Source organism: Camelus dromedarius, chromosome 7, assembly GCF_036321535.1.
Source record: "Camelus dromedarius isolate mCamDro1 chromosome 7, mCamDro1.pat, whole genome shotgun sequence".
NCBI lineage: Eukaryota > Metazoa > Chordata > Mammalia > Artiodactyla > Camelidae > Camelus > Camelus dromedarius.
In genome coordinates, this window is record NC_087442.1 from 25,198,199 (window position 1) to 25,214,337 (window position 16,139).

Sequence of the window (16,139 nt, forward strand, 5' to 3'; positions counted from 1 at the left end):
GTAGATAAAAACTTGGTATGTGTCACAGGTGGCATTATTAGTTTGGGGCAAGTAGTAGACTGACGAACATTGCTAGGATAATTGGCTACCCAGCTAGAGTAAAAGATAATACTGGATTCTGTCTTCACTCTCTGCACAGATACATTCTGAATATAGTAAATACAGAAATTTGAAAAGCAAAAATTTAGAAGAAAACATAAGAGAACATATAAAGAATAGGACAGGATTTTTTTAAGCGAAAGAAAATACAAATCATAAATAAAAAAATGGAAAAATTCTCCTAAATTAAAACGGAAATATTTCATTTAACACGTGAAGCAAAGTGATGTCACAAGGCCTATAATTATCATAGGCTTAATATCTAAAATGCATACAGAACTCCTACATCTGCATGAAAAGGCAAACAGTTCTTGAACCCATGAGTAAGGGATGTAAATAATTCAAGGAATAGGAAGCCTACATAGCCAATAAACTATATTAGTTTCATGGAGCTGCTGTAACAAATTGCAACAGACTGGGTGGCTTGAAACAGCACATTTATTCTCGCACAGTTTGGGAGGCCAGACATCTGAAATCAAGGTGTAAGAGGGCTGCACACTCCCTCTGAAAGCTCTGGGGGAGAATCCTTTGACGCCTCTTCCAGGTTTGGCTGTTGGCATTTTTGACCTCCTTGGCCTATGACCGCCTCACTCTAATGCTTGCCTTTGGCTTTATGTCGCTTGCTTGTCTTCTGTCGGCCGAATCTTCCCTGTGTCTCTCTTACCAGGACATTTGTCCGTGGATGTGGAGTTACCCGATAGTCTGGGATGATCTCTTCGTGTCAAGATTCTCAACTTCATTTGCAAAGACTTCTCCCGAATAAGATAACACTCCCAGGCTCCAGGAATTCGATGTAGACATGTATTTGGAGGAGTCATTGTTCAACCCAGCAGTGTCAAGAGATGGCTAACATCCCTTGTGATCAAGGATATTTAGATTAAAATCATGAAAGACTATGTGTCGTTTTTCAGTTTTGCGTATTTGGAAACATTAAACTTGAATAAGGATATAGAGGAATAAGTACTTACATGCTTCTGGCCAAAGTGTAAATCTTTTCAAACACTTTGGTGAGTACTTTGGTGATACCTGTTCAGCTCGAAGATGCCTAGTGCCTATATCTTCTGACCTAGCAGTTGAACTTCCAGGTGTATATATACTGTAGAGAAATTCTAGCACAGGGAGATCTATTCCGGAATGTCCATTGGAATATTGTTCAAAATGTCAAAAAGGTGAAAAGAGCCCAAAATATTCATCCACAGAGGAGTGAATAAACATATAGTGTGACACAGTCATATGATAGAATGCTATAAAGGAGTGAATCTCAAAAACAATGGGCAAAAGAGACAAGCTGCAAAATGATTTGTATAGTACAGTTCTATTTATATAAAATTTTGTGACGTGCAATATAATTTTCTATATTGTTTCTGAATCAATGCACATGAAACTTTCATGGAATCAATACCATGTTCTGGGGTAGGGTTTATCTCTGGGAATTTTAGGAGGATTATTGGTTTGGGGATTGGTATATAAGAACCTTCAAGTATATCTGAAATTTTCCTTAAAAAAACAAGGTAAAAAGCAAACATACTGTACTAGGTTGGTTAGAGTTCCCTCCACCAAGTTCAAATCCTCAGAACCTCAGAGTGTGACTTTATTTGGAAATAGGATTGTTGCAGGTATAATTAGCTAAACTAAGGCAAGGGCATACCAGAGCAGAGTGGGCCTGTAACCTAATATGACTGGTATGCTTAAGGAGAGGAGAAGAGAGACTGAGACACGGGGAAAACACCCTGTGAAGATGAAGACAGAGGCGGACGTGGAGGGGCGCGTCTACGAGTGAGGGGCCCAGGGATCTCTGGGAACCACCAGAATGTCGTGGAGAAGCACAGAACAGATTCTCTGAGCCCGTACTGGGGACCAACCCTGCCAGCATCTTGATTTTTCAATCTCTAATCTCCAGAGCTGTGGGGAAGAAAAATTCCTGTTGTTTCAACTCATCCAGTGTGTGATCCTTTGCTACAACTGCCCTAGGGACTGAATGTTACAGATGAAACCATAGCTGATGCTTGTTGCAAAACCCCCAACATTAAATGTGGGGGGGCTCACTCAGCATTGAAAAAGCTGCTCTTGTCTGGTATCCAGTATGGAAAATAATTATGCATCTGGACCTAGTTATAAAAAGCAGAGGCTATGAGACATCAGACGTTGGGGTGAAATCTTGGTTCACCTACTTAACCAGCTGTTCAGTGTTTCACAGATTACTTGCTTAGCTTCAGTTTTTTTATTTATAAAGTGGAGATTCTGATAGTATCTACCTCATCGCGTTGTTGCGAGTATTGAATGAGCTAATACATAAAGAGCTAAACACCAGGCATTCGGTAATGACTCAAATTAAAGCTCGCATTGCTATTAGCAATAGCATTATAAATTACTGTCATTCAACAGATTATAAAAGTACTACACTTGCGATATCAGCTAGGAGAGTCTGTAAGGACACTGCACTAGTCACCTTGGGGGTACTTTTACTCCTGTTTTCTAGTTTGCTCTCAGTTTATGCCCCACACCTAGTAGCCCATTTTGCATATATGTATTTTTATTGAGACACGAACATAAAAAAAAACCAAATCTTGAGTAGTTCAAGATCTCCAATTTACTGTGGATTCTTTTGTTAATTATTTCACCTACAGCCCTGTGAATATTCGGTTTTATTAAATGATAGATAAGTATTAAAGAAGAAAAGAAATTTACCAAAGACTTTAAAATTTAAAAAATGAGATGTAGAAAATCAAGTTAAAAATTTAAGCCACCTGGAAACAATTCAAAAGTGGTAGAGAGGGGGTGGATCCGGAGATCGTCATTCTCAGTGAAGGAAGCCAGAAAGGGAAAGAAAAATACCATATGATATCACTCATATGTGAAATCTTAAAAAAAAAAAAAAAAAGACACAAATAAACTTATTTACAAAAGAGAACAGACTCACAGAGATAGAAAACAAACTTATGGTTCCCAGCGGGGAAAGTGGGTGGGAAGGGATAAATTGGCAGTTCGAGATTTGGAGATACTAACTACTATATATATAAAATAGATAAACAACAAGGACCTACTGTTTAGTTCAGGGAACTATATTCAATATCGTACAGTAACCTATAATGGAAAAGAATATGAAAAGGGATGTATGTATGTACATGTATGACAGAAACATCATGCTGTACACCAGAAATTGACACAACACAGTAAACTGACTATACTTCCAAAAAAAAAAAAAAAGTTGTAGAGAGGATAGGAACAGTGAATTCCGTGAATTCCATGTCCACTTTGTACACTTGTAGGTTCAGAGGCTGTCACTCACGTGTATTTTTGGATTAACTGTATCACTTTTCCTCTTGAATTATATGGAGTATCTGTCATTTCATTTTCCCACTTGCATAATCTGCTGGTATAATTTCAATCAAATGGACATCAGAACAACAATAATTCAATTTGAGGTCTTGCCCAGAGCCTAGTTTTTTAATGTGGAGATTACAAACACTTTTGCTTTCTCACATGATGATAACGTCTTCTTCTTAAGTCTTAAATTAAACTTTGAGTCATTGGTGACATGAATGCTCTTCTTGCAGCCTGACATGGATTACTAATGTAACAATTACTTGGTGAAACAAGGCTCTTTTTCAAGGTGTTGAAAAATATCTTGCCAGGAGAGCCCTAATCAAAAGCTTTACTTTGTTTTCCTCTTATCTGTTTTTATGGGAGGTTTGTGGGTGTGAGGGAACAAAAAAGACATTTTTTTTGAAGTGGCATATATATTAAGATGATACTATTCATAATAAGCAAGCTTTAACTGTTTTCATGCATCCTTTGTGAATCATGAAATACTTTCTCTAATGAGCAGTCACTTACTAGTCGTTTAGCGGGAGATGTTAACAGGTATTTGTATAATAGATCAGTAATTTTTTAAGTGTTATATGTGGAAAAGTGATACTAAATGTTCTATGTCCATATAGAGATTTGCTTAGAATTAAAGGATTGAGAAAGTCCCTTAAATACCCTGGCATCCTTCTTATCTAATCAAGTAAGTGACTAAGACCATCATGTAAAGATTATGTGAGTAGTGGTTAACACATATCAGTCTGTGTATGAACCGAAGTGTTCTAAGTGCTTTAGACTGTGTACATTTTTTCAAGTAATCCTCATACGAGTTCTAAAACTTCGGAATTGCCGTGACCCCTATTTTACCAGTAAAGAGATCGGGGCACATAAACGCAGGGGATCTGCCCCAGGTTGCAGAGCTAGCGTAAACATGAGGTTCAAACCTGGGCAGCCTGGCTTCAGAATGAATTATACCTGTGAAATTTAACAATTTCTATCCATGAAAACTAATGAGACCTACTATGAAACATGATATAAAACAAAGATTTGTTTTTAAATTTAAGAATTCAACGGCCCCATGAGCTTCATGAACCTGAATCAAGGATGCTTTGTGATCTCACATGTGCCGTATGGGCTGCTTTATGGTAAATTGGACCAAACATTCTAGTGAAGGTGGCACTTTGGCTTAGGGTATTGGGACTGTGTGTGAATGAAGTGCTTCATGTTTGGGCCGGATTTATCGTCTTACACCATTCCTGCTGCTTATTTCACGTTACTTAGGGTATTTATCACATCAGAGTTCTTGGCTAAGTTACAACCTTGAATTCCTGTTTGAATCCTCAGGTACATAGAAAGATAGATTCATGAGTACAGAAATTATTTTTTTTTTCCCCGTTGATCACTGCTCTAGTCTCAGTACCTAGAACTGTGCTCAGAGTGAGTTTTTGATAAATATTTGCATGAATGAGTGAAAGAATAGCATGGATATTGTGTAGATGGTTCTTGGATTGTCCTCCTGGAGAAGATGTGAAAAACAGGGCATGTCAGTTTCTTTCTTACATCAGAGAATCACCTGTACTATAAAATCAAATAAGTAATTTCACACACATCAGTGTACTTAGGCTCTGTAGGAAGACAAAGGAATATAACCAAATCTTACCCTCATAGAGCCTATAATTGAGAATCAAAAAGCCTCTATTAGAGGGAAAAAGTGAATTAATGTAACACCTGCAGAAAAATATCACTAGGCAGTATATCATTTCCTAAGAAAGGATGTAGAAAAATGAAGAAAATGGTGCTTATTTCTTAAAAAGGTACATAGTATTTGACTTACTTTTATTTTAAAATGCATGTGTAGTACATCATTTTTACTGTAAAACAGAAGTGCAAAAGAGACAGCTCGTTATAACTCATAATTTGTACTTAGTCAGATGTTTTCTGGGAGTTGCAGGATTTTAAGAGTATCTTAGGCTGGGAATAGAAGGCCTTATGTGTTGGTGAGAAAGTTGGTTGCATTTAAAACTTCTTACTTTAACTGTTACTGCTGATACGATGTTAGGGCTTTGAGGCACTGAAATGAGCAAAATTAATCTGACAGTTTTCTCTGGATAATTACCATTTGGCTTATGACTTGAGACCTATCTATCTATAGACAGATAGATGGATAGATATATTGTTACATAAAAGGTAATTAAAGGAGCATTTTTAATTCAGTAGAATCTAGATGCTTATATATTAGAAATAGTTGTTACTTTGTGGCTGTATATTACTCCATTTTAATTCCGTTTTTCAGATGCAGTGAGGTGGACGGAATTTATTCTTGACTTTTGGAGAGAAAATGTGAGACAGATGGCCTCTGATCCTGTGATATTAAATAAGCCTTTTTCTGGACAACTGTTGTCAAAGTGTTTCTTAGCTGAGGGGAGACATGTCAAATCATTGCTCGTTCTTTTTTTTTTTTTTTAATGAATGACTGTATAATGCAGAGGTTACCAAAAGCTGCTGATACATCGTAATATTTTGCAGAATAAGTGCTTGAAAAGTCAAACATTTGTTGGGGATCCTGAGTAAGTTTTATTGTGCTAGTGTAGGGACAGGGGAGGAAACAGGATTTACAGAAATAAGACGACACTGCTCCTCCCAAGACTGTCTAAATCGAACAGAAGTGCAGACAGACATCTAAGCATCTAACTACACTATATAATATATGGCAAAATTAAATGACTGTCAAATAGGTGCAAAAAGAATGTGTCATAGGAGCAGGTTGCTTTGACTGGAAAGATTGCAAAAGGGAGATTGGCATCAGTCTTGAAGGTTGAGAAAATGTTACTAGGTAGAAAACAGAGCAAAGAGGCTTCATAGAATTGGGAAGGGGAAAGGGGCCCATTTATTAAGCCCCTGCCACACTGGCAGTGTGCTCGGTGAATTACCAATGTGAAACAGGTCATCTGATATGCACCGTGGCCCTGGGAGGCAGGCATTACTTCCCCATCTTACAGATGACAAAACGGAGGCTCAGCATGCAGAGGCTGGATTTCAAAGCAGGTCTGTCTCACTTAGCCTGTGCTTCAGTATAGCTTCTGTTAGTGTGATGACTCCATATTCCTGTTTTTTAATTCTCTGCTGCCTCCCAGGAGGGATTAAATTACTCCAATAAAGGAGTAAGGATTTTGCAACCTGTGAATTGGAAAAGCATAAGGGATCTCATGTGGGAAAATCTCCTTAATCACCACTGCCCTGCTATTTCTGACTGCTAAGAGCTCAGAGTTAACCTCACTCCATGGGACTGGTCGTAGGAAGGCAAAGCTTATACAATTCTTTGGTGACCAATCTGAGAAGGTCTAGATTCTTCTTTAGGGTTTTAGGGCAACTTTGGGATGGCAGAGCCCCAAAAGCAGCCTCCACGTCCGTTTGGTCCTCATCCTCAGTTGTACTGACAGGAGCGGAATAGTCCGTTATGAGAACAAGACAGGTTCTGGTGGTTATTCAAAAGATCTTGCTTTTATTTTTTTTCCCTTTTTTTGAGTGTATTGTTTTTTCTCCACCCTTTCAAAAAAAATCCATTCTAAATGGTTGAGTTTATATTAAGATGTATTTTGTCCTAGGCTCAAAGAGAGATATAAAACCACCAACTACTGTCCTTTAATCTTGTGTTTGCTTAAGAATGTTTGTGTTTGCCTCTTAATGCAAAGGTTGTGGGGTGAGGTTTTCCCCTCATTACTTCCAAAACTACCAGTCATGAGTTTCTACTCTGCTGATTGCCATTCTATCTTCTAACTTGGTAGATTGAATGAGAGGAAAAAGTTGTTTTGAATTGAGTGTTAACGTTTTGTAGACCTTCACTTGAATTCAGAATGTGGAAAAGAGTGTCATTTATGTAGTTTAGTTTATACCCACGAAAGTTTAAAGGGACTTGGTCACATTCCAGATGCTCATTTATCTTAGCGTTCAGGTATGGCTGCCAGAAACTCAGCTTTATGAGTATTAAATTTATGGAAGAATTAAAGGTTGAACTCATTATGCATCTTCTAACTAGTCTGTACTCTAACTGAAATGGTCACCCTTACGAAGATAAAACGAAATAGATGCGTTATTGCATGAGTCATTGTAGAGGTTAGAATTCAGAGGATAAGACACTAGAAATTTAATTAATGTTTATTGAGAACCAATGATGTGCTAGGTACTGTACAAGAAGCTGAGTTTTGAAAAAAAGAGAGTAAGATTTAATCCCAGACCTGGAGATTAATAGAGGGGATCATTTTGTAGTGGGGATTCTATCAGCTGTTGTGTAATAAACCACTCCAAAACTCAGTGTAGATGAGGGCAGTATTTTTTTATAAACTATAAAAAAAGTAGTATCTGTTACTGCTCAGAAGTCTGGATGGGCTTGGTGATTCTTTAGGTCTTGGCTGGACTCTGCCGTGTCTGTGGTCACTTTGGGATTATGGAGACATCTCTGGTCATCTTGAGGTCTCCCATACGTCTGCCCATCTGTAGACTGACATAGGGTGGCCTCAGCTAGGACACCTGCGCTCTCCTCCGTAGTGTCTCCCCCTCTGTCGGGCTAGCCTTCTTTGCTGGAGGGCAGCAGGGATCCCAGAGTGAGGGGAAGAGTGCAAGTCCTCCTGAAGCTTAGGCTTGGAACTGGCACATCAGTCATCACTTCCTTGCCAGTCTGTTCACCAACTTGAATCACCAGGCCATCTGGATTCAAGGGGCAAAGAAATAAATCCCCCTCCTGAAGGACCTGCTATGTCACATTGCAAAGGGCACAATCGGGAGAGAAGCAATTGAGGTCATTTTTCAATTAGTGTTCCTTCTGTAGGGACCGTTTGTAGAAGGGACAAAGCCTGTGTAAGGTCTTATCTAGCGACAGCTGCAGTAGGGGCACAGGAAGCTATAAGCTTTTGAATTGAAGAAGTTCCCATTTCAGGACTGATAATAGTGGAAAATAAGGCTAGACTGAAGGAAAAGAGGACCAAGCTGGAGTGGCTTACATTGTATTTCTAGAAGCTTGGGTGTCATCCTTTGGATAGAGAGAGGCATAAGGGTTTAGGCAAATAGAAATGCCATTGTAAACTTCATTACTTTCTCTAGGTTGAACTGACAGCAGGATAAATTAAAGATTGAGCAAAACATTGATGGGAAATTAGGTGCTATTGTAAAATTTTAGACTATGAAATGATTATGAAGATCACACTAAAGCAGTATTTATTCAAGTGTGGTAAACCAGGGGTGGGGGTTAGGATATTTGTCTGACTTAACTTTACTTAATATGATCATCTCCAGGTCCATCCATATTGCTGCCAGTGGCATTATTTCATTCTCTTTTATGGCTGAGTAATATTCCATTGTGTGTGTGTGTGTGTGTGTGTGTGTGTACGTGTGTGTGTGTGTACGTGTACCACATCTTCTTTATCCAGTCATCTGTTGATGGACACTTAAGGTTGTCTCCATGTCTTGGCTATTGTAAATAGTGCTGCTGCGAACATTGGGGTGCATGTGTCTTTTTAAGCTATAGTTTTCTATGGACATATGCCCAGGATACAAACCAAAAACAGACTCACAGACATGAAAAACAGACTATGGTTACCATAGAGGAAATAGTGAGGAGGGATAAATTAGGGATTGGGGAATTAACAGAGACACATTACTATATATAAAATAGATGAACAACAAGAACCTACTGTATAACACAGGGAGCTATATTCAATTTCTTGTAATAACATAATGGAAAAGAATCTAAAAAGAAAAAGAAAAAAATATATATATGTATAACTGAATCACTTTGCTGTACACCTGAAACTAACATTGTAAATCAACTACATTTCGATAGAAATTTTTTTATAAAGAGTTAAAAAAAAATGTGGTGAACCTGACCATGTTAATCATTCATTCAAACAGACTCTTGTGAGCCAGGCACTGTTTGAGAAACGTCAGTGAGAGTTCTCGTTTAATGTCACAAAGGCTTCTTGGAGCTTGGACTTTTGGAGCTCTTACAGAAGTTACCCCTTCCTTATGCACCCCACTGTTAGGTGTGCAGGTAGAGAGGACTAGGAATCCTGGCTTACGTCGCAAAGAAATCATAGCTAATGATATGGTGATTTAAAATGTCTGTTTTGGCTGTTTATTCTCTCTCATATATTGAGTTACCAGAGCATTTAGTGGTATTGAAAGTTATTAGATTGGTTAATATAAAGAATAATTAATGAAGAGCCTGAGTAAATTTTGTACAGTATGTGACTGTCGAAGTAATTCAAAAGTTCATATGTTAGTTTTAAAGTTTATTGTATTCCATGTTAGCATATTCAGGACTCTTTCCTGGGTTCAGGGACATTAAGAGGAAAAAGTGCATTTGTATATGGAAAATAATTTTTTATTGCACATGTATGGGAAAGTTTGGGAGTATTGTTTAACTTAAGGGAGAAATTTAGGAGAAATTTTGGTGAGGATTTACCAGTTTGCAATCAAATATGATAACATTTTTAAATGAATTTAGTTTTATCTTTAAAACTCAAAGAATTAAGAAACTTTTTTTAGAAAATATTTATCATTAGTATTATTTGCTTTTTGTTGTTCTCAGTAAACTACTTAGAGTCAGTATTCTGTTCCTGCCAAATCCCACTGTGATGTATTTAATTACTCGCAGAAACCCTATACAGTTGTTATTCTCAAGATTAAATGCAAATCCAGTGTGTTTTGTGGACTCCTAGAGATCTCTAATAACACCGTAGCCCTGGATACTGCAACTTGTGAAGTAATTTATTGTAGCCTCTTTGGTACTCCCTGCATTTAGAGATAATATCTGGATAGTGCTGTGTGAATGTATTTGGCTGTTTTTCTTAATCAAAGTAGAGGTTTCTGAACGTTTGAGCTTTCTTAACAGAGGTCAATGAATAGCAGAGGGATAGAGATCAGCTGATCCCCACCCCCCAACTTAATGAACATTATAACCTTCTTGAATATTAGTTGGAATGTAGTTGAATAAATATGCATGCACCTAATTTGTGTGTAACTCTCTTCTCCTATTTAGATGATGACCCCTAAAAACAAGGTCACGCTGTGTCCCTGATCCCATAGGCTCCGGCTCATGGTACCCTGTGTATAGTGAATATTACATGTTTGTTGCAGTTAATGGTTATTTCATTATCATTCCTTTGGGTAAACCTCAGAAACTTTGTTTTACCCACTCACCTTCCAGTTCATACCTTGTTTTGGTGGCAGCGCACTGATTACCTTCATGCCTGCTCTTGCCATGTGCTCAGTCAGGAAAGGGATTTCCACAGCAGGATAAATCGTGGTTAGCCTGAGCCAGTCATGATGGTTCTACTCTGATTTCCAGCGGCTCCACTAAGCTTGGGTTTCTAAAGTGCTGCCAGCCGGAGAGACACGGAAGGAAACCTAGTAGGTATCTGGAAAAGAAAATTGCCTTACTCTTCCTACCTAGAGAGGTGAGAGAAGACACGTCCCTTTGTGCTTCTGACTGTGGTCTGCCGTTCTGCCTGCGGATGCCTGGAGCAACTGTAGCCGCCGTGGGGGATGACCAAGTGAGCCTGCACTTACAGAGGGACAGGATGGAAGGAGCGGGCAGGGACTCTGGAACCATGGGATCAACCAACCTTAGCTGTGACTTCAGTTCTCTTTTGGTTGAACTTTGCAGGTAGGCTAATGGAAACCTCTTTAGTACTTGGCTGTTAGAAAGAAAGGAAGCTTATGTAGTGAGTAAGTGGTCTCGAAGGAACAGATTAGGGTAACATCATCAGTCATCCAGTCTCCTTCCCCCGACTCCCGCTTCCCTTCTTCCCCATCCGACCATTCTGGCCCCAGCACACAAAGCTCTTGGATCTGGTCCTGATAAAAGGCGTGCAGCTTTGAGGCTTCATGGACTAGGCCACTTGTGCAGGTCTGCACTGTTTCTGTTTCAAGGGAGATGGGAAATGCAGATGGGTTGAGGGCATCATCCCTGTTGGATGTATTGCCCATTATAAACTTCATGATAAGACCTCGTACCTGGTTGTCCATCTGGGACAGATGAGTTTTGGAATGCTTTCTCCCTCCCAAGGATGTTTCTATTGACATTTTGGGTTAGATAATTACTTATTACACAGGGCTGTTTCCTGTGTTTTAGGATGGTTACCAGTATTGCTGGCTTCTGCCCACTAAATGCCAGTAGTACTCCCCTATTTTGACAATCAAAAATGTCTCCAGAAATAGCCAAATATCCTTGGGAGGTAAAATTTTCCCTGACTTGAGAACCACTGTGTTAGAGCTAAAGGATTGTTCCTTACACATGCTTTTGTCCTAGGACTCAGGCAGAAGAGAGCAGGGAAGTCCTCTAACTACCGTTGCCTTAAGCACTTCATCGTACAGTGAGAAAAATACAGTGAATTAGTCTGAGTTTTTCGAATTAGTCTTTTCAACCATGCAAAGAACATTTAGATTTGAATGTTTTGAGCTAAATATAGTTACTGCTTAAACTCCTTCACCCTTAAAAATCAGCAAACTAAAAAAGCAAAGTTAGCATTACATTATTTGTTAAAAATCTCATCCTCAAATGTTAATCACATATTTAACAAACAAGATATGGAAATGTTAACTGTCTTCTTGGTAAGGCTTCACTTTATCAATGTTAATAAATAAGCCAGGAATTCACACTCTATTTGAACCTGGAAAAAGTCTACATGTAAAGACAATTCAGGTGGGAACTGAATGATGCCTACATAAAATTCTATGAATGGGGCAACTTCATTGCTTCTATTTTTCATTTTTAACAGCAACTATTAACTAAAATGTTATAGACCAAAAAGTACAATAAATGCTTTTGTTAAAATGATAAACATTCTCTCAACATGCCTCTGATTTAAATGTCAGGATCTACTTCACATACAAGGAAATGGGGGCTGTCTTTTCTTTTTGTGTCCCCAGGACTTTATAGGATGCCTGGTGCATAGCATGTGCCCTGTATATAGTAAATAATAAGAGTTTGAATGAGTGTGGTCAATTTATTAACTTCTTGAGAAACATCTTTAGGTGGAGATTTAAAAGGAAAGCAAACAAGCATTAAAACATCTTTAAAGCAGTAAAGTTTGCAACAATAAAGCGATGTAGTGGCTTGTGATAGCCTTAAAGTAACTTGATTTGTGGATGTCTCTCCATCATTACTGCTATCTCAGGAGTCCAAGCCACTGTCTTCTTTTAGGCAAAAGAAGACACTCAGCTCATCACTATTCTCCTTCTCCTTCAATCCATTTTCTGCTTAAGGCAGCCAAAGTGCACTTTAAAAACTGGACACTTTGAAACACTTAAGTCACTTCCCCAGGTAGGCATCCTTCAGTGTGGTCTCTTGTCCTTGGGACATGACCCGAAATCCTTAGTCTAAGGTTTATGACCCTGAACCTCTAACTGCTTTTGCCTTGCCTCCTTCATCACTTTAGTTTTGCCTCTTTTGCTTTGCCAAACTCATGTGCCTTCAGGTCCTTTAACTTGCCACTTTCTTTCCTATCTTAGGGTCTTAAAAACTGCCTTTTCCTCTTTCTGCAACCTTCTTAGCTCATATTCTTTGCTTGGGTAATTCTGATCTATTGTTCAAGACCCAGATTAAGTATCACTCTTAAGAGAGTGATGCCCTGGACCTCCGATCAGGGGAACTTTGGTTCCCTTTTACGTTTGTTCTTCCTTCTGATTCTGTGTTTTCCTTTCAGAGTCCTTATCACAACCTGCAGGGACACGTTTGTTTAAAATCTGCCCTGACCAGATCATTTCCGCAAAGTAGGTGTGTGTCTGTTTTCTTCTCCAATATACGACACATTCTTAGTATTTGCCTAGCACATAGTGGGTTCTTAGCAGTGATTTGAGTGAGTAAGTTGAATTCGTCTTGCAGGATGGCACTATGTCAGGCTACCGATATAAGTTTATATTGCATTGCCCTCATATTGAACCCTTAGGCCTGGTGTAAGCATTTGATGTCGGAAGGGAGTGGGAATAATTTGCTCCTGCATCCCAAAGGATGGCGTGTTGGGTAGCACAGGACGACACCTGAGAACTGCTGACTGGCCAGGCGCATACATGAATGATTGCTGCTTTGCCTTACAGATAGGAAAACAGCATTTAGGCAGCCTTTCAGCCTATCCAGAACTAGGAAAGAAACTCAAGGTTTAAAAAAAAAATTCTGATCTGTCTATTTTTTGCTATGAGGACTTTGCAGATTGGTACACATCATGGGTCATCGCTGACTAGCTTTTTGGCCAATAGGGTTGGAGTATGCAGTGCACTAGCATCAAATCTCAGATTGGCTTACCTGCCTCTGATGTCACAATTTCCCCATTAGGAAGTCACAATTTCCTTGCAGTCACGTTGTACTAATAACAACTCTGGTTATCCTGTTTCATTATGAGAAAGATAATCTACCAAAAATAAAAATGCCAGAAGGAGCCAGATGTCTTTGATCCACGCAGACCTTTTCCACTTAGCGCTTTCATTCTCTACTGCCGACAACTGAAGCTAGCATCTTTACTTTCTTTTATACTTGATGTTGTTTTGTTTTTCATGGTTGTCAGTGAACAGGCAAATGGAGGAATGAGCCTACTTAGAATTACTCCTTCAACTCATAGCTCCGTTCCATCTCAACTCTTGAGGCTTTGCATCTTTTTACTGCTTAGCCTTCCTGACTCAAAAGGAAAAGCCATTTGGACAGCTCACCTGAATATAACATTTCAGGTGGGAAATCGGATTATATCAGAATTAGGAGAGAGTGGAGTGTTCGGGAATCACTCTCCCCTGGAAAGGGTGTCTGGTGTGGCGGTGCTTCCGGAAGGATGGAATCAGAACGCTTGTAACCCTATGACCAACTTCAGCAGACCCAAGCGAGCGGACTCTTGGCTCGCCCTCATTGAGCGAGGAGGCTGTACTTTTACACACAAAATCAACGTGGCAGCAGAGAAGGGAGCAAATGGGGTGATCATCTACAACTATCCGGGTACGGGCAACAAAGTGTTTCCCATGTCTCACCAGGGAACGGAAAACATAGTCGCAGTGATGATAGGCAATTTGAAAGGCATGGAACTCCTGCGGCTGATCCAGAAGGGAGTCTATGTGACGATCATCATCGAAGTGGGCAGAATGCACATGCCATGGCTGAGCCATTACGTCATGTCTCTCTTTACCTTCCTGGCTGCCACCGTGGCCTACCTTTTCCTGTACTGTGCCTGGAGACCTCAAGTGCCCAATTCTTCCACCAGGAGGCGAAGGCAGATAAAGGCGGATGTGAAGAAAGCCATCGGTCAGCTTCAACTGCGAGTGCTCAAAGAAGGGGATAAGGAACTAGATCCAAATGAAGACAGTTGTGTCGTTTGCTTTGACATATACAAACCTCAAGATGTAGTACGTATTCTCACTTGCAAACATTTCTTCCATAAGGCATGCATCGACCCCTGGCTTTTAGCCCATAGGACGTGCCCCATGTGCAAGTGTGACATTCTGAAAACCTAAGAAACCCAGAGCATCTTCTGAAGATGTAACCAAGTCTTTCCAAAGATTCCAATTAAGGCGAATTCTCTTTTAGCACTTTATGTAGAGAGAAAATTCACCTGCAGCTTCTCTATTCAAGTACTAAAGAGGGTGAAATTTGTGTGTTTTTAAAATAAAACTCCATTATCATGTCCAGCTATTTGAACTTGTTGTTTTTCTAGTGTTTTGTTATACATGTTTGCCCTTATCTAATTAAGGACATTAATATACATTAAAAGCAAGTTAGTCTTTATTTTCCAATTGCAATAATTGTGACATTGAAACCCCAGAGAATTAGTCATAATATTTTAAGGTTTCTTTTGTATTAATTTTTGTACTCTGTTTCTGTATCTCTAATTTTTGATATTTAATAATACCTCTGTTCAATAAACATTATAGGTGTAGATCTTGATTTAATTTTCCACGGTGAATTAACTTTGCTAATACCTAGGAAATCTGATTGCCAAAGCTACTGACTGGGTAGGTAATGTCTTCTAAATAATTATTTTTAGATGATAGCACTTCTAGTGATGTATCTACAAATATTTTAAATTATTATAGGCCTTGTTTATGGCAGCATTATAAAAAATCCTTGTTTGCCAGAGCCCCTTAAGTCGTAGCATAGTGAGTCAGCTATGGTTGCAAATTTTCCCTCTAGAATGGACTCTAGCAAATGCTTCTCTTAAGATGGTGGCATGTCTCTATTTGGGACACGTTGATAATATAGATCTAGAGTAGAATTGAAATTTATTTATTCAATCACCTTTCCAAATTGTATCTTTTGCCTTAATTTACCTCTTTTTTTTTTTTTTCTGATAGATAACAAACAGCTATGTAACAATGAGAAGCCGAAAGATTTGAGTTTTGTTGTTTTGATGAAAATCTCTATGGATGATCTGATGTCCAACTCAAATGGCACTTTGTGCGTCACCACAATATGTAGTACATGGTCTTTTTTAAGTTGTGGGTGTGTGGAAGTGAAATCAGATTAATGAGAAAGAAAGTCGACCACTGTGAGCTGAAGGTGTCACATCAGTGTTTTTTTATGCTGCTTTTTATTGGGCTCATAGGGACCTTCTCTCCTTCCTCTTTCCTGTTTGAGTTGTCATGTTGGTTGTCATTTCATAAGAACACACTAGCTCCCATGGTCCTGGTGAGACGAACCAAAAGTGTCTCTTAGTAAGTACCCTGTGCAAAGAGGTCAGAGACATTTGTATCCAAAGTCAACA

General features: G+C 39.0%; 2 protein-coding genes across 9 annotated transcripts in view; both read left to right on the forward strand.

Annotated features, from left to right (window-relative positions):
* The window catches only part of CADPS2 (calcium dependent secretion activator 2), a 449,325-nt gene that overhangs the window by 119,380 nt on the left and 313,806 nt on the right, over nucleotides 1-16,139 (forward strand). The window lies entirely within an intron of this gene.
* On the forward strand, nucleotides 13,670-15,076 carry RNF148 (ring finger protein 148). The gene has a single exon (XM_010975601.3). It carries the CDS (start codon nucleotides 13,951-13,953, stop codon nucleotides 14,890-14,892), a length of 942 nt encoding a protein of 313 aa, XP_010973903.1. The 5' UTR covers nucleotides 13,670-13,950; the 3' UTR covers nucleotides 14,893-15,076.

Excerpts from the sequence above, each read along its gene's own strand:
- RNF148 (XM_010975601.3), top strand. The coding sequence starts at position 13,951 with ATGGTTGTCAGTGAACAGGCAAATGGAGGAATGAGCCTACTTAGAATT.